At 33.6% G+C, this 22,402-nt stretch overlaps 3 protein-coding genes across 5 annotated transcripts; 1 reads left to right on the top strand and 2 right to left on the bottom strand.

The window, feature by feature from the left end:
• The first annotated feature begins 1,357 nt into the window (after nucleotides 1-1,357).
• On the top strand, nucleotides 1,358-6,468 carry LOC130825023 (uncharacterized). Of its 3 annotated transcripts, none has more exons than XM_057690048.1 (7): nucleotides 1,358-1,508; nucleotides 1,628-2,054; nucleotides 3,773-3,825; nucleotides 3,935-3,999; nucleotides 4,117-4,195; nucleotides 5,283-5,591; nucleotides 5,962-6,468. In XM_057690048.1, exons 2-7 carry the CDS (start codon nucleotides 1,639-1,641, stop codon nucleotides 6,114-6,116), a joined length of 1,077 nt encoding a protein of 358 aa, XP_057546031.1. In that variant the 5' UTR covers nucleotides 1,358-1,508; nucleotides 1,628-1,638; the 3' UTR covers nucleotides 6,117-6,468. The 3 variants fall into 3 exon arrangements, with proteins under 3 accessions (XP_057546031.1, XP_057546030.1, XP_057546032.1); XM_057690047.1 differs by having other exon boundaries at nucleotides 1,377-1,508; nucleotides 1,605-2,054; XM_057690049.1 differs by lacking the exon at nucleotides 1,358-1,508 and adding an exon at nucleotides 1,526-1,541.
• Nucleotides 6,469-6,617: 149 nt separating this feature from the next.
• LOC130825024 (rhomboid-like protein 20) lies at nucleotides 6,618-15,090 on the bottom strand. The gene is made up of 8 exons (XM_057690051.1): nucleotides 14,677-15,090; nucleotides 14,414-14,514; nucleotides 11,561-11,701; nucleotides 10,479-10,545; nucleotides 9,248-9,396; nucleotides 9,001-9,102; nucleotides 7,787-7,912; nucleotides 6,618-7,271 (listed from the first exon to the last, which is right to left on the bottom strand). Exons 1-8 carry the CDS (start codon nucleotides 14,699-14,701, stop codon nucleotides 7,104-7,106), a joined length of 879 nt encoding a protein of 292 aa, XP_057546034.1. The 5' UTR covers nucleotides 14,702-15,090; the 3' UTR covers nucleotides 6,618-7,103.
• A 2,332-nt stretch (nucleotides 15,091-17,422) lies between these two features.
• On the bottom strand, nucleotides 17,423-22,388 carry LOC130825836 (F-box protein At2g26850-like). Its single transcript, XM_057691278.1, has 5 exons — nucleotides 20,765-22,388; nucleotides 20,570-20,649; nucleotides 19,569-19,741; nucleotides 19,390-19,464; nucleotides 17,423-18,080 (listed from the first exon to the last, which is right to left on the bottom strand). The coding sequence occupies exons 1-5, from the start codon at nucleotides 21,386-21,388 to the stop codon at nucleotides 17,893-17,895; spliced, it is 1,140 nt and encodes a 379-aa protein (XP_057547261.1). The 5' UTR covers nucleotides 21,389-22,388; the 3' UTR covers nucleotides 17,423-17,892.
• Between the last annotated feature and the right edge of the window lie 14 nt (nucleotides 22,389-22,402).

The raw sequence follows: 22,402 nt of genomic DNA, 5'->3' as shown, positions 1-22,402 counted from the left end.
TATTAACAATGTAAAAAGAGAAAAGACACCCAAATTAAGGTGTTTCATTAAATTAGTGTAATCGTTACATTCACGGACCACCAAACACATGAATAATCTTTATTGTTGTATGGAAAACAAATGCAAGAAATGAAAAAGTTTATTTGCAAAGCTTGAAAATAAAACTTGTGGTGAACAGAAAATATAAAGTTAAATTACTATTCATAAAATTATTCGTCGTCTTTGACTATGTTTTAGACTTATTTATATCGGCATCCATAGCAAAAACTAAACATAAGAAAATTGTTACTTAAAATAATTGAACCTTTAATCTATGCAATATCAAGTCTTCCTTTACTATCAAATCACCAATTCTCTACTACTTATGTAACAACTTATTTAACAAAATAGTAGTATATAATCAAAAAATCTAAAGGCGTCGAACTAAAAGATGGATCATAAGAGTGGACCGCAAGCTGGTTCAAACACTAGCCAATTCCAATATGACTTAGTCATAACCAACTTCCATTTAAATTTTAACCGATTTACTACAAAGAAAGGAATAAGAACTTTAGATTTCTAAAGAACTAAATTTAATGACATTAAATAATCAGCAATCACTCTTTTTCTACAAGAAGATAAGTTTGAGTTTCGAACCTTTAAACAAGACTCTATATAGAGTATCAGTTACACACAAGATTTTTTAAAAGGTTTTCGTAGATACCTACTAAATATATTCTTCATGTTCACAAAGAGGGCACAAACACTAATGCCCATTTGTTCAACCATCCATTGATTTTAAATCTTCCAAACATAGCTAATAAATGAACAAAAGCATGTTTAGGGAAGATACTCTAAAATCTAATACTTCCCTGATGTTGTACCTTAATATCCAACATAAGATTTTGCTGGCCGACCAAAGCAATTTATGTGCCCTTTAATCTAACAAATCTTCTTAGAGATAATACTATTAAAACTCTTTGGAGGAAATCCTCCAAGATTCCTTTAACATAGTACTCATCGTTTCATCTATAAGATGAACTATCTTACTTATTATAAGCAGTATGTCAAATTTACTTTACTAATTATAATAATAATCTAAAATTATAATTTAAAAAAATATTAAAATCGATTCTATAAATTTATTTAATATTTAAAACATCCATATATGATTCATCAAGATATTTATAACTTTTTTTTCTTTTTGACAAAGATATTTGCACCTCCCATCACCCATTCAACACAAAAATCAACATCGAAACTCAATCCCTTGGGCATCTCACACAACTAGTATATCAAAAATAATATCCACCCATAAAATGGTCCAATATTTTCACACGTGCCAGTACACAAAATCTTCCCCAATTTGCAACCTCTTCTCACGTGCCACTTTTTTCTCTTATTTAAATACTAACCGCTCTTTAGATTTCTTCTTTCTACTTGGTTTTCGTATTTCTTACCGGAATATCTTCTTCGCCGTTGTTGTTCCTCCATTGATCAATTTTCTCTCTTCTAGGGTTTCTATTCCGGTTAATTTAATATCCTTTCTGTATTACCAACAAGTATTTCATTCATTTTTTTTTATATTTTAATCGATTTCGTTTGATTTTCATCTGATATTGCAGGTGATTTTGATCTGATATTGCAGGTGATTTTGATATGCCGTATTTAGTGAGAGAAAATCTCTTCATCGGAAACATTGGCGATGCTGCGGAGATTCTGGAAAAAGGAAGCTCTGAAATCACGCATGTATTATCGGTGTTGAGTTCGGCGTCGATTTCATTTTTTTCGGAATGGCGTAGCTCGCTTGAAATTCCAGCGAAGGAAATAAAGAGAGTTTTTGCTGGTGATTCTGAGTTTTTGGAAGGTTCTAAAAGTGCACTTTCACCTGAGAAACTTGTTTATAATATGGAATATGCTGGAAAGGATTTAAAGATTGTGAGGATGGCTGTACCTATTAAGGATACTGAAGATGAGAATTTATTGGATTATTTGGAGGTTTGTTTGGATTTTATTGAAGATGGAAGGAAAAATGGAGCTACTTTGGTTCATTGTTTTGCTGGTGTTTCAAGGAGGTACTATATCTTTAATTGTTGCAGTTCTGATTTTGGTTTTTTTTTTTGGTTACCTGATTGTTGAATTTGTACTATTTAGTGTCCAAGTAAACTTAATGATAAAAGGAATAATCTTTAAGTGTAAGAACTTTAGATTAGAATTAAAACGATCAGTGTAAACTAAATTTGCAAAACGAAAAGAGCAGGAGTATATATCTAATGTTTTGTAAAGCATGTGGATGTATATTATACTTTAGTTATTCTTTCTGTCCTAAATTATTGGTTAATAGGGAATGAATGTCTGCTGATGGAAAGGTCGTCGTCAAAAGACACTTAGTTTGATAAGGAACGACACTATCTTGATTACCAAGGGCGAAAAGTTTGCTCAATTAAATGACTTAGTGTGATAGGGAACAATACGTTCTTGATTCAACAAGGGCATTTTCTTGATTCAACAAGAGCGAACAGTGCGCTCAATTAAATGACTTAGTTTGATAGGGAATGATACTTTCTTGATTCAATATAGGCGAAACCTTTTTTACTGGTTTTAATTAAATGATCAGTAAGTCATAGGATACTGAAACTTGGATTTATCTACAGAAGTGGTCAAAAGGAGAAAGAAGCTTTGGGTGATACTTTTTTGATTCGTAGTAGTTATACTACTAAATTAGTTGTTGTTTGCATTTTAGTCTTGGATTTTTGACATGGAAGATAGTTTTCGGGAGATTATTTGATTCCGGTGAGAGTTAATTAAAGACGAAGAGATTAGGAAGTGTTATTCAGTGTTTGTGTAACTGAAAGGATGCTCCTACTTTAAACTGGTTTTGAATTGATGGGAGGGGGTTGTTTACAGCTAGCAAACTTGATTGGAAAGGCATGCTAGACAATGTCATAACATTTTGATATAGGTTTCAGTTGCCGAGCAGTTCACTTTTTTGTTAGTGATAATCTTTAATCGCCCTATTACTTTCTTTCCTGCTGAATTTATTGGTTTCATTCTTTTAGTTAGAAAAGGAAACAGGATTTACCTTATGGAGGGTGAAACAAGAGTTTTTTTGGATAAAGAAAATTTTGGGAAGGTTACTGGGGTGAGAACTTTTTTTATTTGTAAACCAAGGCAAACATATTTCTTACATGTACGTGATTACTTGTTTCGTGGTTCCTTATGGTATGAACTGTGTGGCAGTATTTACTGGGTTGTGATGCAAATTGAAGATCAGGATGCAGTTAGCCTCACATACAAAAGTATAGGCTACTCATAGAACTACGATCATTTTTCCAATTTTCTATCGTACTTTAATATCTATCGGTTTGGAAATGATGTTTATGGTTATTTGTAGGCCATTTTTAGAATTTCTGTTGTACCTTTTGGTATTATATTGATCATTATTGTAATATTGTAATAGAAATGAGCTCTATTCAGCTATTTCAGTGTCCTTTTGCAATTTGCTAATCATGTCCTGGATATTTTCTGAGCCTGTGCCTATAGGCAGTAATAGAAATGACCTCTATTTTGCTATTCTAGTGTCCTATTGCAATTTGCTATTTCCTAGATATTTTATGATCCTGTACCTAGGGGCATTATAAAGATCATATTTGCAATATTTAAATGTAAATGGCCTACATTTATCACACATTTCCCAGATATTTTCGAGACTTACATTGCAATTGCTTTTTCAGTTTTCTGCTTTGTCAAGTCCTAAAGGGTTTACACCCTTCTTTGCATGTGTTCGTTGCAGTGCAGCTATTATTACAGCATATTTGATGAGATCTGAACAACTATCTCAGGAAGGTCTGAGAGCTCATTATTTATATACTTTTTGAAGTTTTTTTATTCATCTGTGAATTTTGTTTCTTGATTTTCTCCTGCCTGTTGGCTTGTGCTGTGAAACAATATGCAGCTGCACTTGAATCATTACGGGATTGCTGCGAGTTTGTTTCACCTAATGATAATTTTCTAGAACAGGTGAGAGAAGTGCTTTGCAGACAAGAGCTTCATGTTATATTACATTTAATGCATTATACTCTCAGCTTCTCAAGTGTCAATTTCATAATTATGGCTATTACATTTGCCTATTTGCAGTTGAAAATGTTTGAGGAGATGAATTTCAAGGTTGACCGTGGTAATCCCAAATATAAACGTTTTCGTTTGAGGATACTGGGTAGGTTTTCTTTGTTAGCCTTATCATCACTGTATCTTATTTATTAGTCTTTCTTAGTGCCATTCGTTGATGTCTCTTTTTTTTGTCGTAGCTATGTATATTTATCCTATTATAGCAGCTGCTTGCCTAGTTCATCCTGACGCTCAGACCAACTATAGACTTTGGATATAAACTTTTATGTTGGTATATGGATCCTTCCTAAGAATATGCTTTTGAGGTAACTACAGGTCGTGTAGTTCTGTTTGTTGACCAAAATAATGGTTGATTCTTATTTTGATGGGACCGAATTTTTATAGTTTTATATGTCAGATCATGAGGTACTATACTAATTGTATACTTCCTCTGGATTTTAATAGTTAGTTACAGTTACTGTAGCAACTACTATTCATCAATAGATCTTAATTGGTATATATTTCTCCATGTATAATGTAAAATATAGTCAAGTGGGATTTTGTTTGATTTGTCTTAATACATATTTTCATAATATTAAATTTTTAGAATTTTTTATCATATGAAGCTGAAGATATTAAAGATTGCAATTGTGCATTGGTTAGCGTGAAAAACAAAAGTGTAGCAACTATTAAAAAACAGAGGAAGTAAATGTGCTTTTTCTATTTATGTGAAGTTGCATATGATATTTGTTACGAAGGGTCAATCGGAAACATCCTTGTTAGGGTAAGGTTGAGTACACACGACCCTCCATACCTCATCTAGGTGAGAGCCACTTAAAGGCATTGGGGTGATGGAATGTTATGTTGTGTTACGTTATCTAACATGCAGCTGTCTGAGATCATTCTTTCTTTATTTTCTTTATTCTGGCTGTTTATAGAAATCAAGTCCTGTAGCAGACAGCAATGTGAAGATCCTATAAGGCCATAGCTATTTCCAAGTTTCTAAAGCAAAGACATTAATCTATTTTTTCACTTCATTTCTCTTTTCAGCCGTAGCAATAACTTGTATCTTATAGTAGTAAAAGAACATTAGCAAATAGCAGTATAATAAGCTTATAAGTCCATAATTTGCTAGTTTCAAAAGCAAAGACAGTCTATCACGTCTAAAAGCTGAGGAAACAATATTCTTATTTCAGGTGATTCATATAATCGGGGGCATAAAATCGACAGTTCCAAGTTTGGAGCAGATCCTGGTTTGCCGCGAGAAGTTGAGTCGACTAATCCTGAAACATTGCCAGATGGTAATAAAAGTTCTACTGTGGCTTACCGTTGTAAGAAATGCCGGAGGGTTGTTGCTGTGCAAGACAATATAGTAAATCACAATCCAGGTGAAGGTATGACAGCCTTTCAGTGGCAGAAGCGAAGAAGTGGAAATAACTTTAATAAACCTGATGATTTTGGATGTTCTTCTATTTTTATTGAGCCATTGAAGTGGATGAAAACAGGTATTGCACCGATTCTTTCTTTCATCGTGATCCCTGTTCCTTTCCTTTTCCTCGTCTTTATTTTAGAAAACCATTTCAAGAATAGTGACGAGGATTTGCTCTAATGAGGTCTTGCTGAATCATTTGTTCCATAAAAAATCGTCATTTTTTCTTCGGGAGGGGGTTAGAGTGTGGAATGTCGATAACACCTTGTTAAGTTTACGCTGCTGATCTGACCCCCTCCCTAAATTTTTCCTATTTAGTAATATGAAGAGCTGATTTAAACAACACGACTTATAGATATTTTACGGGAAGGGGGAGGGCCGGAAATTACATGAAGTTGCATTGTTTAAGGTTAATTATTGATCAAATACACCATATGATCATACAGTTGAAGAAGGGGCGATTGAGGGGAAGCTATCGTGTGTCCATTGTGATGCTCGCTTGGGCTATTTCAACTGGTCGGGTATTCAGTGCAACTGTGGGAGCTGGATCACCCCGGCATTCCAACTTCACAAAAGTCGGATGGATATCAGCACCGTCTAACTTTCATTGCCCATGCTGTTGTATCTTTCTCTTTACTATGCAAAACATAAGCCTTGGATTACGAGGTGTTATCAGGAAACTTGTTCGCTTTCGGAGCCTTGGAGCTGGTTCCTTAAAAGCACATAACACAGATGCTGGGTGACACCTCAACTTAATCACTGGTTCAAATTTACATTTCACTGGAGTTTTAAGCAAGTTTTTTACTCTACTTGAATATATTTGTAACCTTTCAGGGAATATGCTTCTATCTCTACTATTTTGTTACAACACTTGAGTATAGAGAAGCCCTTAATTATATGATGAAAATTTGGTTCAAGTATTAGTGATATGTCATAATTTTGGCTGACGAAAATTAACCTGATTTTTAATTCGAGTCTAATATATAATTCCTTCCAGCTTATATTGAACAATTAGGGTATTTGTAGTTTGCACAACAATGTCAAAAACCTGATTTTAGTAATATAAGTCGGCTATATAAACCAAAATAAATTAACATGAGAATGTCGCTAACAAAAATTATATTTCTATCAATCTGATCAATTGTTATATGAAAGCAGTTATGTTATCACTTTGACTCTAACTAGGATAATCGTACGAGTTACCAAACCTCATGACAACTTTATTTCAGATACAAGAGAACGAGATAAAAAGGCATGAAATATAGTGATTACTTTCCTGCGTTTCTAGTACGAAAAGATTTACATAAAAAGTACCACCTAAAGCGGTACAAGTAAAAATTGTCGGCTTATATGCACCGCTCTAACCGAGTTTTCCGCATTCAAGGAAAAAATAGGAGGTAAAAATTATAGGCCGAAGAATTCTAGGCTTGTTACAACGGAACCCATTACGCACAGATGCAAGCAACCTTTGTTTTCTCGTCTTTCCTAATTTCTTCACAACTCGACTATTTTAGTTCATTACCGTATTTAGAGGTAAAGAAATGAATGAACTGCACTACAAGAATCCAAAACGAGCCAATCCACTAATTTAATGGGCCTGCGCTTCAAGGAGGATATTTGTGGCTACATTTACATCATTTCTAGCTTGTACAAGTGCTTGTCTGGCGGAGTCTTGGTTGAATCCCATCGATACTAACATTGCAATGGATTCTTCTGATGGTTCGATAGGTCCAACAAGAGGAGCCGAGAAGTTTCTCTGATTTAAACAAAAATAGTAAAAAATGTCAATTTAAGAGAAATATTTTTACTTAAAGTAAGAAGTAACAATTACAGGCCGAAAACTTCATATGTTGATCACAAACACGGATGTAACTTGCGATAAATGTCGACTCCATAAACAATTGACCAATTTTATCGATCAACCCAAACATAGATTGGATTGAAAGGAAAGTATGCGAATGTAATTGAGTTGAAAAGCAACATACTCTAGGGTTTTGAAAAGCAATAATCACCATCACACTTTAAACATCAAAAACTATGCATTTCATAGTAGGAAATCAAAAGGGGACAAAAATTTTTCCAATGCATAATCACAAACCTTGTAGTAGTTTTTCTATATAAAATAACATTAAATTTCTAACATTCTCGGTTTACCATCATTTAATAATAATAACCAAACGGACCGTTACGTTTGGGGAGGGGGAGGGGGGGGAGGGGTGGGGAAGAAAAGACAAAATTGAGAAGACAAAGTCAAGATTCAGATATACTTGCCTCGACTTGTCGTCCTGCATACGAAGGAGCAGAACTTGATACACTCCTAATTCCATTTGCCGATGATGGGCTACTCGTAGACAGCCAAGATAGCCGTGAAAACAGTGAAGCAATGAAATCAGGCAACTGCAAACATGAAAATCAAGGTGGTGCGTTAGGAAATATATTCCCTTGCACAGATACCGATTCTATGAGTTATGACCTAAAAATTTAATCTACATCATAAAATCCTTTCGACCGAATGGATATCCACCAAATACCACCCCTTCATCTCAGAATAACAAGTTAAAAATAGAAATGAAAAGAAACAAAACGATTGCCAAAACCAGGGTTTAATCTAGGCCCGGGCTTGCCTAAGCTATGGCTCGGGTCATTTGATCGAAAACCCAATTTTGATTAAATTGTGTACATATGACACAGAAAAATGACAACCAATTTTTAGTTCAGTACACGTGCAAATATGAGTATTTGGACCACCCTATACTAGTATATTGGATTCGCCCATATAAATAATTGTTGCCTGAGGAATTAGTTATAAAAGGCAACGCAAAGGGGCATAAGAAACTCAACAAGTGCATTAATTGCAGAAAATAAATGTCAATAAGGACTTTTAAGTGAGAGATACTAAAAGGAAACAAAGAGGAGAGTATGTATAGAAACTTTTCCATCGTGTATGTAATTTCAAGCGAATGACCGGGCATCAGAGGTCGGTAGTCAGTGGCAACTTTGCAGTGGCTAGGCAAGCAAAAATTGAAGCCAGAAAACCGCCGCTTCAAAAAAATTATATAAATCAAATTCATTCGTATCTTCTTACGATAAAATCAAACACTAAAATAACACGATTTGAACATTTATATCCTGTAGACTGATTTACTGAAAAGTCTCAAATCTTATCTGCTCTTTCAAAGCAGAGTGTGGATTAGATTATGGTGCTTTGAAAACTCGTTCAAACGCCAAAGCAAACAAATCTTACAAGACAGGGAGTATTCTTTGTGGACATCTTAAAATATCAGCCATCAGCATACGCAAAGTATAGCGAACAAATACATATGACTCTTTTCCACCGAAACATTAATAATATTCCATCACCCCAACGCCACTAAGTAGCTCTTGCCTATTCGGGGTTGGGGGTTTGGTTGTATTCAACCTTACCCTTGTAATACAAAGAGGATTCTACAGAAACAAGAGGGAGAAACTGAGTTTATGAATAGAACCTTTGCTCTGCGGATGTAAAAGATGTTCATACGGTATAAAGAACCAGCTATGATACCGCAAATCCCCGGCAGAATAGATCTTTTCCAAGAGGATAAAAGCAGCTGCAAAGTAAAAACCGCGTAAGGACAAGATTGGAAAAAAGAAAGGTGTTGAGAATTATATAAACTAAGAGGTGAAGCTGGAAAAACCGCAAGGAGCGAACAAATTACACATGAGAGAAAGATAGCCGCTAGTAATTCAAGTTACCTGAAGACCAGCCAGGTAAATGAACGACTTATCAGAGAAGCGGGAACCAAACACTCGGAATCGAGTTGACACGGGAATATCAAAAAAGAAAGGTACAAACGAAGCAAAGATCAGTCCATATGGTCCAGACGTGATAAGGGCTTTGGGATCTGCAGTAATACATAAATAATTAACATCAAAAATCAAAAAAAAGCATTTAAGCTTTTCAAAAAGGATGAAAATATACCAACTTTACCAAGGGATCACACACAAAATCAGAAAGTATGCATAAATAATAAATAATTGCGCAATTTAATTTTTAAGCAACTTTAAGGAGTGGGTTGCATTATTCTAATTTAAAGGCATAGGGATTCAATACATATGATAAGTGACAGCTTGAATTAGTCCATCAAAAAAGAAAGCCCAAAATGTTCAACATAATTGAGTGAAACAGTGAAGTGTTTAGATTTGTTCAATAAACATAAAAGTCAAAAGTAATTTCCTCCAAAATCTCCGAAACTTGCTATTAATATTCAAAGACGGTTTCTAAGGCGAATTTTTATCATTTTGAAAGTGTATCTGAAAAGTAAGGCACAGTCTTTAAAGAATGATTTTCTACGATGAATTGCTTCCGAAATCATTTTTACTAATACGGACCTCTATAAGATGCCACACGTGGTCAGAATAGTCACTGGTTGGCCTGAGTCCTCAAGCTTTCACCAGGTTCTATAAGATTCCATAAAGGCCAAACACTATAAACAGATATACACCTATTCTTTCCTGTAACTAAGGATGTAAACTCCACATCAGTATTGCCTTGTGTCTTGTAGTACTTACAACATAAAATAGTACACAAGACTACGACAACTAAAACAATGACAAACCCTTAACCCCAAAAGATTAGGGTTGGTAACACGAACTAAAGTTCTAGTGGTCATCCATAGGAATTCTCATTCTTCATTCATTTCAATTTTCTACCATGTTCACCTATAAATTTAAAATATTAACACGACCACTATGTAGCTTATAACAGACACGGAAAATAAAATTTTAAACACAACCTTTCATATGACTTACAAATCATCTCCATGTTCAATTTCTAAGCGACAAAATCAGTTTATTAGCCAGTTAAGCAGAAAAGATTTCAGTGTAACTATCTTTATGTTACGAAAGTTCTTGAAATTTTACTGATAGTAATAGCGGAAAATTAATCATAAATCAAAAGCTAGTCTTGATTATTAACACTACACACCTCTAAGAAGGGCTAACGTAAAACTGCCTAGCAAGAACGAAACTGCCAGTGAGAATAGAATAAACACCTGCAAAGAGTTAAGACAACAGTTAAGTAAAAAAGCTGGACAAGTTTAGCAAAGAATGCTCATTAAATTGGGATCACTCCTTCCTTCCCCCCTCTACAGAAGAGAGTGAAGCAGGCTACCCATACGGCACCTAGTGCCCTTACGTACAATAGATTAGGGTCGGCTACATATTCCTAAATCAATAGCTCAGTGGAAAGTTGGTACAAACTAAAACATATTCCACTTCTAGGGGTACATATTTCATTGGCATTTTGATAAATATTTGCAACATTCAAATAGGGGGTACATGTTTGAATTATGGGGATGCATACTTTAAGTGGTATTTTTGACTTAAAAAACATGCGTACCCCCTTACTTAATATATGTACCCCTTTTTAAAAGATATGTACCGTTTTGGCCTGTGTGTACCAACTTAGTTGTTTTTAATTGACCCTGCTCATGTATATATATATATATATATATATGTGCGTGTGTGTGTGTATACAATTTAAATTACAACACGTTATCAAAAAGATAAAACCTATCTTAATTGTAATGAATATAATATGTAAATTGCCAACAAAATAGACGTTAATGTAGTTCACGACTTCACATATATGGCCTTTTCTTTTCTTTTCTTATCCATCTATTAAATTCAACAAAAATATTTGGAACAATCTATAGTTTGGACTTGGATTATTACGAGGAGACCATCCAAATTAGGATTTGTTCTACATATGTTTCCTAAAGAAAAAGAAGAGTTGCATACATCAACTGCAAATTTATCTATTTTTTAAAAACAATTAGCCAAGAGAAGCAATGACAAAAAGTTCAAGCAAGCCAACATTAGGTTTAATGAAAAATGACATAATATTAAAGCATCAAGTGGATACAATATTCTAAACTAATAATTATGGTTAGTCAAATGGTATAGACCATTATAGGAAATATGCCCATAAAAAGCACATTTGATATAAGGTGATGTAATATAGAACTAAAAATTTCATGGAGAAATTTATGATTATTTAATACTCACAGAATACTTATTGGATCCAATCTGTCTTTCAAACACTCGGAAGTAATACAGCAAATATAATCCAAACATCATCTCAGGCGTAGACGTAAATGCAAAGGTTGAGACAATGACCTTCCAAAGTTGAGGTTTTTGGAAAATATCCTGCACAAGGAATTAAAAAATTAAGTACAATTATTATATATAATAGACACATGCTCTGGCCATTTATTTTTAAGAGAAATCAGCTCGAAGGTTTCTTGTCTTAGGTACTGTATGATCTTAAAAAGAAAAGAGAAATGAGAGAAAAGATGTGTCATCACATATTTCTAATTGAGTATATACTATATTAGTAATCCAAATTCATAGAGAGATATGCCATATGCCACCCATCAGAAATCAGACCATGAATTATACTTATTAGAAATGAAAATCATATTAGATATGACATAGAATATAAAAAAGATGCACACTTTCCTTTACAATTAATAAAAAACTATCAAAATCTTTCCACTTTAAGGATCAGATTCCAGAAAAAAACTATAAAAACATGTAATTGCCAATTGCTTAAGTTGTAAAAGAAGAAAAACATGAGCTCAAAACTTTCAGATTGGATCCAAATGGTCACAGACCACAAATTTACTACGTTCAGAAGATAATCAAACTAAGGGTCCAAAGTGAAAAAAACAAGCACCTCACATTCTCTGACATAGATAGCTATAAGGAGCTCAGTTTAATAGTTAAAGTTACTAGACTGAGGCATAGTGCTCCACCAAGGTTATACATGCCTATATCGCAACATAGAAGCAAACATGGAGCTTTCATCGCTAATTTTAAAAAGGGTTTAACAAATAGCCCATGCATAACAATAAGGCAAGATCTTCAACCAGCCTGTGAAATCAATTTACTATCCAAATCCTCAAGGAAGAGTATGCGAAATACCCCTAGGCCCTAGCATTTTAGACTCCACCAGCCACAAGGGCTAGAAAAACTATCAACAAATTTACTCACAACAATACAAAAAATTCCCAATCCAATACAAAGCTTCTGACAATCTGTTGTCATACCTAACGCATAATGTTTTGCCAAAAAATAACTTCAAAAAATTTCCTTTTTAGTTTGTCCGAAGATGATTGCTACATACCTTTTTGGCATGCTTTTTCTCTAAGTTGGTTATGTTTTCATCGTTCTAAAATGTGTCTCTTGTCCTAATGTTGCACTCAAAATGGGACAGAAGAGCGTATGATTATATCTGATGTTAGAAAAGAGAAAGGTTGAAACTCTGAAAAACTAGATAGGCCGAAGATGACGTGGATAGCAACATAAATGAAGAATGGCATGAATAACTGAGATTTTTCGAATCATATGACAATAGAAATGAATGAATGGAGGAAGAGAATATAAGTGGATAATTATTGTATCTGATTTAGATAAGTATTTGAGGTGACTAATAAAGTAAAATCTTTGTTATCAATGATCTCTCATGTTGTAGTATGTATATGATGTTGTTGAATAAATAAAATCTTTGTTAACAACGATTTCTCACATTAATTTGTTTTGTTTTATATAGCCAACCCCATATATAGGATTGGGGATTTATTATGAACTACAACCAAGCTCCATTTAATAGGTCTTACGAGTAACGAAAACGGAAACAACTTGCTATTATAAGGGTGTGCTTAGATTGAGAGTAAATATCTAAGGGTAAAAAAAGTTAAACTAATGGAACAAAGGTAATTAGAGATGCAAATGAAATAATTGAAATAATAGTAAAAGAGGTATAATGAAAGTAAACTAAAAAAGATGAATAAAAAAAGGATGATTTCCATCACTTGGAGGAAAAGATTTTCCCTACCCTCCCCTAGGGTAAATTTATACCCAAAATGAGGGAACTAATTTCCATTTATCTATTTTCATTACTTTCTAACCAATTCCTTCATTTCTCTAACAATTAAATTCCTTTAATCATCTATCAAACTAAGTTTACACTCATCTAAACGGATCCTAAATATTTTTCTACCACAAGAAACTATCGTAATGTATCCTGACGGACTAAAATGCTCAATTCATAACATAGAATTTCTCTAATTTTGTTCACCGTTTAATCGAAAGCACAGATTTTTTCAAAATTCCAAATAATATCTCACCATTCTCCTAGTGTGGCTTGAGCATTCAACTACCAAAAAGACACATTAGAAGGGTCTGGAAAGACCCTCAATAGTCAAGGGAAAAAAACTTAATTGCTAACAAGATTCAAGAGAATCCTCTGAGTGCAACTTATCAACTATTGGATCTTATAATAAGCTTAACTATATAATACAAAAGATACCATTACAAGACCTATTGAAAGTGCCTAAACCTAAAATTATAATTATGTTTCAACACTAATTGAGATGACCATGATCACTTCATAGAGCAAAGAATCCATGTTAGAATTAATATTACCGAGAAAACCGTAGTACCATACCATATTCAACAAATTAATAAGCTTTCAATTTTTCATTTTTCAAAATATGCCCATCAAAATTCAGAAATACAAGAGCAAAATCAAATATAACACAAAATCTGAAGAGAGAAAAAAGATCATCAAATCTTGAATTATTACAAAGGCGGCATCAAGGTATCAAATACTCAAATCAGACAAAATTCACCAAAATAGGCCACAAAAACATCACCAATATGAATATAACAAACTTAATTAACCAACAATGCCAACAATTTAATCCCAAAAGATTGAATTCGGCTAAATGAACCAATAAATCAATCTCACTACTTGTCCACACATATTCTCCTTCTATATTCCAATTTTTTCAATTAAAAAAACACCAGAAAAATTCAGAACACAAAATTCATCAAATTGGGTAAAGTTTGATTTACCAGATATGATAATCCAATCTTATTAGAACGTCCTTGAAGTCCAAAAAAAACGGTAAAGAGGGCAGAGAAAATGATAACAGCTCTAGTTACAGGAGCATTATCTGCAATTAAGACAATCAATCACAATTCTTCATCAAATCGTCATCATTTATAAGCAAAATCAACAAATTTTAGAAGATGGGTTATTGATTTTGGACAATCTATGACATGGGTATACATCAAATTTTGCGTAGAAGAATTCACACGATAAAAATAATACTCACTGAATCCAGATGGTCCGCCGTTCATCTTGCACTTCGGGCGATTGATTGATCTCCTTCTGAGGTTTTCTTCTCTACCTTCCTCACTGATTAATCTGGGATGTGTTAATTTCTAAAACCAAAGATTGTTGCTTTTTACCCAGAAACTTCGCTTTTCCTGGGATTTTTCGTCACAATACAAAGTCACGTAGAATATTAGAAGCAGAACTTTTACCCACTCGTCGGAAATTACTGATCTCAAATCACAATAGTGAATAGACTATTGATTATATTGATTTATCGAGTGTTGGCCATCTAGAAGTGGTGGAGAAATGACACACTAGAGGCCAGAGGGTGGTCAAAAAGCCCACTAGTCCGGGTCAACTCTGGATCAATGGAGATAAAAAATGGCTCGACCTTGAATGAGATTTGCTAGGAATAAAAATAATTATTATTTACTAATCTAGTAAATTACATGTGGGTGACAAATATTTATAGGTGTATGACTCTAATGATTCTGTTTTATTTTTATTAATCGTAAGAAATAAATTAAAAATTAGACGGATTGTATTTAAAATTGATTTGATTTAGAATTTGAAGACTAAGAAATTAACCGACTAAAAACAAATTATAAATAAATTGTTTTATTAAAAGCATCATATTATATCATACATACTAATAAAAATGTTGAAAAATAATATATTTCATCTTTATAATGCCTTGACAAATGAAATTATTTTAAGGGATTATTATAGCAATCATAAATGCCAATACAAATATTGAAAAATGACATATGTCATCTTCAGTAAGCCTTGACAAATAGAATTATTTTAGTGGATTATAGTTGATTACATGACAATATTTACCTAATTTAGAATTTAATTTTTTTAAATTGAAAACTAAATTAGATAAACCATATATATAATTTATTATAGCAATTTTATTTGTCTAACCTAAATTTAATGCGTTTAATTAAATGAAAAAGTGATTTATTCAAAAAAAAATTTATAAAATCAATATTTTTTTTGGCTTTAAAAAACATGTTTTCGATAAATTTAATCACTATAGTATATACCTGCATTATTCATTGAACTTATATTTTTTTATACATTTCATGCTTATAAATTTATTCATTGCACGAATTTCTATACTAGTATTACTGAAATTGTCTACTAATTAGTAGAGTGTTATTTACTCATTATATATATGTAAATATGTTTCACAAATTGTTGTGAGAGACGTCTGTCCGTGAGACGCATTAGATATATGGACTAAATAGTCTATTTAATACAAATTATAGAGAAATAAGAACATAGACTTTTTATTTTAAGGTTTTCTTTTTAAAAGACAGTCTTTTACAAGAATAGCTAAATATTTATGCATTGAATTGTCAAATTAGTTATCAATAATTGGTATATTATCATTGAGTTTGTAACATTGACTCAAAACTCTGAAGAAGGGAATGTGTAACACTCCCTAGCGCAAAGAGGCTTTAACGAGGATTAAACTTTCAATTGTGCTATTCTACTTGATTAGAGTTTTGGTTTTTTTCGAGTTAAGCTTGATATAAAATTTTAATTTTAAAATTTGTTTTAAAAAATCATACTTTGGGTGTTTTTTTTTTTAAATCAATCTTTAGTTTTATTTTTTTTAAAAATCTCTCATTTTTCTTGTTTTTTTAGTAGAGCTCCCTTGTTTAATGGCCTAAAGAACCGGTTAACTCATTAAAAAGTAATTAAATTTGAAAAACCCTAAATCAGCAGCTATATAATCTCCATCTTTCTGTACGGTTTGCTTGTCGTATAGACATTTTCTCTCCCTAAGTAATGAATTCTCAACAAAATCTTAGTGGGTTTTCTTCTAATTGTTCAAATTCTAAAAATATGGAGGGGTGAAGCGTCTACATCAATTGGAAGCCAAGCTCCGAGTTGCAAGTACTTCTAATTAATATTTGAGGGTCCCTTAATTTATATAATCATGTATAGTCGGACATCTTGTACTTGCCTGAAACCACTTTATTTATGAAGCTAATTGTGATAACCATCGTCATCATCATACTCAGTGTACCTCGCCCATAGAATATTATGATCAAGATCTGGGGAGGAAGGTAAGGCGACAACTCATACCCATAAAGAAGAACGCGATTTCAACTTTAGAAACGTACCAATTGCAGATTGATTAAACGTGTAGGCGTGTTGCATAATTGACCAAATCAGCTATTGTATTTGACAAATACACACAAGGATCCAGGATGGAAATGTAACTTCAACGTCAAAATTTGTGGAGTTTTTGGACAAATGAAAATGACTTGACAGTTGACAACTACCAACGAATCTTAGCAGTTTCCAGAACTTGCTGTATATTATGTTCTGTACTATTAATGATACTTGCCTGAGAATAAGACAATGGCGTCTATTAGATTCTTTTGTTCCAATGAATGAATACTAGGTACTATGTATGCCTTCTACTATCAAATTGTTGGTTCAAAAACTTAGATTACTCAATCATAACTTTAATTCACTTTCGAGGTATACTGTCTAAATTGCACCGAAATGAAATGAGATCACAAATTATGAGACGGATTCACCGAGAAACACACCTCATACATGAATTAAATAGCCCATCTCGTATATATTATAAGAATATAGACTCTTTGTTTGAAGCTATCTCACCAAGCAACGATCTCACATAGTAGATGTGTGAATAAAAGTGATATGTATGACTAAATTGTGTAGAGTTGATTTAGATTGAATAAAATGAGCCGACTTAGTGGTGGCTAGTTTGAGTTCTAGAGAACTTCATTATTTCTTAATCGATTAATAATACAATTTAGGTCTAGAGAGCACGGAGCCCACATCTGGTGATCTTGCTTAAAGCATTGTGTTGATTGTTTGTACATTTAATTTCGTGTTCTTGCATTAGAATCCCGAATTTCTGTTTTGAAATTCGAAATCCAATTAAATGCAATTACCATCGATCTTGGACAATTATAAATTGGCGAACTGCCTTAAATCTACATTCAGAACATTTGTATTACCAGAGGTATGCTAAATAGGCAATGCAACTTCATCTGTACAAGTCCAAATGCCTTTGCACATTGCAAATAGAGAAACAAAGGCCAACTTTTTGCATTCTCCAATCTCAAGCTAAACATTGTTGGTATCTAAAGTTTTCGGTATTTACGGTTCTTAAGGTAGCTAGGCGAGGCTCGATTGCTCGAAAGGGTAAAAAGATGCATTACTAGTTTAAGACTTTAGTTGGCCATAAGCTTTTCCAAGTAGCGATCTCTTCTTCATTGTAGATTTTTCGGATGCCTCCATAGAACCCATCACCCTCGTTTCCTTCTTCTCGATGACTCTTCCTGCTCACGGTCATTTTCCTCCATCTCGAGCCAGGGGCGTACTGGTTGAACTCTAGTACTATCATGTCTGTCACAATTAGAGAATTTAGTTAAGAAACGAGCTAACCGATTCTAACTTGATAAATCAAATCGACATGGTGATTATTGTCTAGTCTAGGTTCGTGTGGCAGACAGTAGTCAAGGTAGTGTGTACGTAGTTTACTAATACATCAATAAAACTAGGAAAACCATTTCTATGTCCCATTAAAATTGCAACATTTGACCCTGAAAGCTCTCACATGAATAGGTCAAATATAGCAATCTCTGTCCACAAAGGAGTAACAAGGAAGAAAGGTCATTATACGCCAAAGATAATGATGATTTGTGAACTAATCGGACCATGGTCAAGGTCATGGTCATCAGCCCAGTGCCCCACATAAAGTCTGGGTCCGGGAGGGGAGAGGTAGCGAACAAACCATACCCGTACCCCTCAAGGGAGAGCGAAAGTAGATGAAGAAAATTGGACCCTTTTCTACTTTCTAGATATCAAGAGTTTCTATCTCTACCTTAGTTACCAAACTATAAAGCATTTAAATGGGTTGTCCTATCCAACTAAACAGCAATCCATTTTCAGGAGACCATTTGATAGTTTTCTATCACCTCAAAAATACCATCTAACCACCACCTAAACCTTCAAATTATGATCATCTAAAAATTGGCTGGTCTACCTAATTGCTTGATGTGATGTCGTTTTACTTCAAACACCGCAACCTCTAATTTATTATATATCATTCACTCGATCAATGACAAACAAGTTATTTTGCCAAATCATTCTAGCAAGTAGTTTAACAGCTAACGTAACAACTAGCAAATCAGTCAATACTATTAGCTCCAGCTGATGGTCCTTATTTGTGAACTATTGTATACTACTAAATCCCATGAAATTTAAGCACAACAATAAATCTCAAAGACCCATCAACACATAAGACCTGAACTAGAATAAGTTCCAATACAAGGGCAATAATCCGAGCACTTGTCGGCGAGTTTTGCTCCGTAAAGTGGGGATAACACCTTACGATTTCAGTAGTGATCATGTATAGCCACGGAATACCACCAGCGTATTTGTCGCTGGCTTAATAGCTCCGTAGCTTGTGCAAGTCTGAATCAAAAGTTACCTTTAAATATAACTATAAGAACAAAGACAATGTATCCTAACCAAGATCATCAAGGGTATTTCAGAGGGTAAATTCTACTCTAAGATAACAAGATAAGGCGATATTCATCTCGAACTGTAAATGACGAAAGAATCAAAAATCTAACATTTGTATATCAGAAATTTGCAATATTAAATTGAAGAAAGATTCGTCATGTGACAAGATGATCGATGAATTCCTCACCATTATCGTGACAGATGCAGTGATTTTCATTTCGGGTGCATGATTCTATGTGACCAACGACTCCATACCACCAACCTGAAATGCATCAATAAACACGGAAAAGAAATTTGCAATCAGAAGTTATATCGAGTTGATTCTTTGATTACATATCTAGATACACAAAGCACAATAGAACACACCATATGGATACCCTCGGTTTCTTCTCCACTGAATCTCAAAATGATTTCCGGGCTTCAAATCATCCAGACTATCAGACACATGAAGTTCATAAGGTGGGTTATCAACGGGTGGTGCTCGGATTCTACTCCAGGAAATGTTGTCCTCAACTGTCTGCCGCCCGTTCACATTATACCTTTAACACAATAAATCAACCCATTTCAAAAACAAAGCTCCAAATACCCAAAAAGTTATCCTAAGTATCATCCAATATCAACTTGAAAAGCATCATGCTACAAGATAGATATAGGCTTTATTCTTTCTCCTAACACAAATAAATCTCATGAAAAATAAGTTCAAATAACTATTTACAACTAAAACAAGTTCAAAACTTTACATACGCTTCATCAAGGCAATAAAATTTAGGCACTAAATGATGTGCACATTTTATTTATGTGAACTGGAGATGGTGTTTGTTACCAAACATCATTCGGAAATAACATTTTTGTAATCACTAACAAGCGTAAGATTGCGTACATCTGACCCCAACCCTGCCCTTAGTGAGAACTGAGAAGGGCTTAATGGCATTCGGGTAATGGAATATAGTTGTTGCATATAAGCTTTCTTGGGAGAAAAGAACAAAGCCATGATGCAAGGGAAGAAATATAGAGAACTGATATTCATTTTCTCATAGCTATTAAGTCCTTGATCATTAAGTATAGAGAACTGATATTCATTTTCTCATAGCTATTAAGTCCTTGATCATTAAGGACTCAACTCAACCAAAAGCTTAAGTTGATGGTTACTTTATAACACAGCATCATATGAGAGCCCTTAGGTACAGATGGATGGATGCATCACAAGCCCACTTCATAGGTGGCGCTAAATGTTCCACTTGAATTGAGAGATGGATGATATTCAAACCTGTGACAGTTTCACTAACTTATGATAACATATCAACAAACCAATTCAACCAAAAGTTTGAGCTACAATACTCTATCATCAACAAAGAAGAGATCCTTACCTAGCTTGGAATGTGTCTGATTTTGAGTTGTAGCAAAGTTTAGCATCATAACAAGACAGCACAAATCCATCATGCCCATTCTACACAAACAGAAACAGATAACACAATAAATCATGATAAATCACAGGGACTTCAAAAGAAACAAACATGCTTCATACACTAAACAAGAACATATACAAAAAAATTGGTGTATACCTCACGATTATACACCTGAGCAGGGAACCAAAACTCGCCGTTTTCGAGAGAAAGATACCTACTCATGATTGAATCAGGAGGTAAACAAACCTTAAACTCACTTCTATGTTTTAACTTTGATCTAATCAACAATGACAAAGGCCAAAAACTAAGCATAGACCCAAAAATCCCTCCATTAATGTTACCATTTAAGGAAAGTTTCCTCATATTTTGAGCCATATTCTCATGCCATTTTACAAGAGCAACATTACCAATAACTCTTCCCCATTTTCTCTTCATATGTTTCTCCCACAAACGATTACTCCTACATTTAACTCTTAATTCACTACATACTCCTGCCATGCTACACAATTCAGCAGGTGAAAGTTGCCCTAGAATCAAATCTAAAGCCAAATCTGGCAAATCTAGTAGTGATATTTCCTCATCATCCACCTTTACAAACTCATTAATGGTAGGAACTTTCATCATTGGACTCAAAAGGGTACCTTCAAAAACACCAAAAACAAGCCCCCTTTTCCAAGTATTACATATTAAAGACTTGGTAATTTCTACCCAATACAAAGGGGATAGAAGTCTCATCTTAGCAAAAATGAATGAAAAACAAGATATGAAGAAGTAAAGCATTGGATTTGGACCAAATAGTAAATAATATAATGGTATAAACAAATAGTTCGATTCTCACCCCCTACAGAAAGGATTAATTCTCTTGTATTACCCCAATATAAAAAAATATTCCTAATGGTGCAAGATCTGAGAATCTTTACACCAAAAGATTACACAAGATACACAATATTATAAAAAAAAACTCCTTTATTAGTGGAACCAAAATCTAAGCAATCTTAGTAAATATTTTTTTTAAAAGAAAGTTTGTCAGCCGACATAGTTTAAGTGTAAGGTAGTTAAATAGGTAAAGAATATAGCATAGGATATTAACAAACAAATACAATAGAACTGTATAAATGCTGGGCTAGCTAGATACAGTGAACTGCCACCAACTTTAAGACAGAAAATATTTAATGGGCAAATAATAACTTAAAATAAATTGAAATAAACTGTATAATGAGATTGATCTAGGGTTTAATTTCAATCAATTGAAACAGAAGGGAAAAATAAGAAGATTTTGATATTCAGGGTCTTGTCTTAGTTAGAGCATGTAGTAACTTAGGATTTGATTCTCGCTGTCCAGAGATTAATGAAATTACTGTCAATCCACCAAATTGTGGTCATGAATTGAAAAACCCACATAATGAAATTGTGATATTAGATTATATAAAGCGGAAATCATGGGTAAAGAAAGAACAAAAATGAGGTATATACAATGAATGGAGAAAGGGCTATATTTTAGGGAATATTGGCATTAATTAAGACAGATTGAACTAAAAGTGGAAACCCGAAATAACCCAGATGATGAAAAAGGAGAAAATGGCCAAAATTGAAGTGAATTTGAGGTGTTCTTATGGATTTTAATGAATGGAGGAATATGGGTTTTGTAGTGCATCAACTTTTAGAGAAAGAAGGTAGTGGAGAGCGAAATGAATTACTCAAGCAGTCAAAGAATCGTCTAATGGACGGTGGAGGAATCAATATGCCTTCTATTTGAGAAAATGGAAAGCTACGAATAAGGGTGAATTTAAAAAA

Source organism: Amaranthus tricolor, chromosome 10 (assembly GCF_026212465.1).
Source record: "Amaranthus tricolor cultivar Red isolate AtriRed21 chromosome 10, ASM2621246v1, whole genome shotgun sequence".
Classification (NCBI taxonomy): Eukaryota; Viridiplantae; Streptophyta; class Magnoliopsida; order Caryophyllales; family Amaranthaceae; genus Amaranthus; species Amaranthus tricolor.
The sequence above is the reverse complement of the archived record's forward strand: the minus strand, read 5'-3'. Positions and strand labels throughout refer to the sequence as shown.

What these genes read in the sequence shown, in the direction of transcription:
- LOC130825836 (XM_057691278.1), bottom strand. Translation starts at nt 21,388, where the DNA reads ATGCTTTACTTCTTCATATCTTGTTTTTCATTCATTTTTGCTAAGATG. An exon ending in TCAGACACATTCCAAGCTAG is followed by an intron (nt 19,742 to 20,569) that starts GTAAGGATCTCT and finishes ATTGTGTTAAAG; the next exon opens with GTATAATGTGAACGGGCGGC. An exon ending in AAACCGAGGGTATCCATATG is followed by an intron (nt 19,465 to 19,568) that starts GTGTGTTCTATT and finishes GATGCATTTCAG; the next exon opens with GTTGGTGGTATGGAGTCGTT.
- LOC130825023 (XM_057690048.1), top strand. Translation starts at nt 1,639, where the DNA reads ATGCCGTATTTAGTGAGAGAAAATCTCTTCATCGGAAACATTGGCGAT. An exon ending in TTTGCTGGTGTTTCAAGGAG is followed by an intron (nt 2,055 to 3,772) that starts GTACTATATCTT and finishes TGTTCGTTGCAG; the next exon opens with TGCAGCTATTATTACAGCAT. An exon ending in ATGATAATTTTCTAGAACAG is followed by an intron (nt 4,000 to 4,116) that starts GTGAGAGAAGTG and finishes GCCTATTTGCAG; the next exon opens with TTGAAAATGTTTGAGGAGAT.
- LOC130825024 (XM_057690051.1), bottom strand. Translation starts at nt 14,701, where the DNA reads ATGAACGGCGGACCATCTGGATTCA. An exon ending in TTTACATCCGCAGAGCAAAG is followed by an intron (nt 7,913 to 9,000) that starts GTTCTATTCATA and finishes TCATGTTTGCAG; the next exon opens with TTGCCTGATTTCATTGCTTC. An exon ending in ATGCAGGACGACAAGTCGAG is followed by an intron (nt 7,272 to 7,786) that starts GCAAGTATATCT and finishes TGTTTAAATCAG; the next exon opens with AGAAACTTCTCGGCTCCTCT.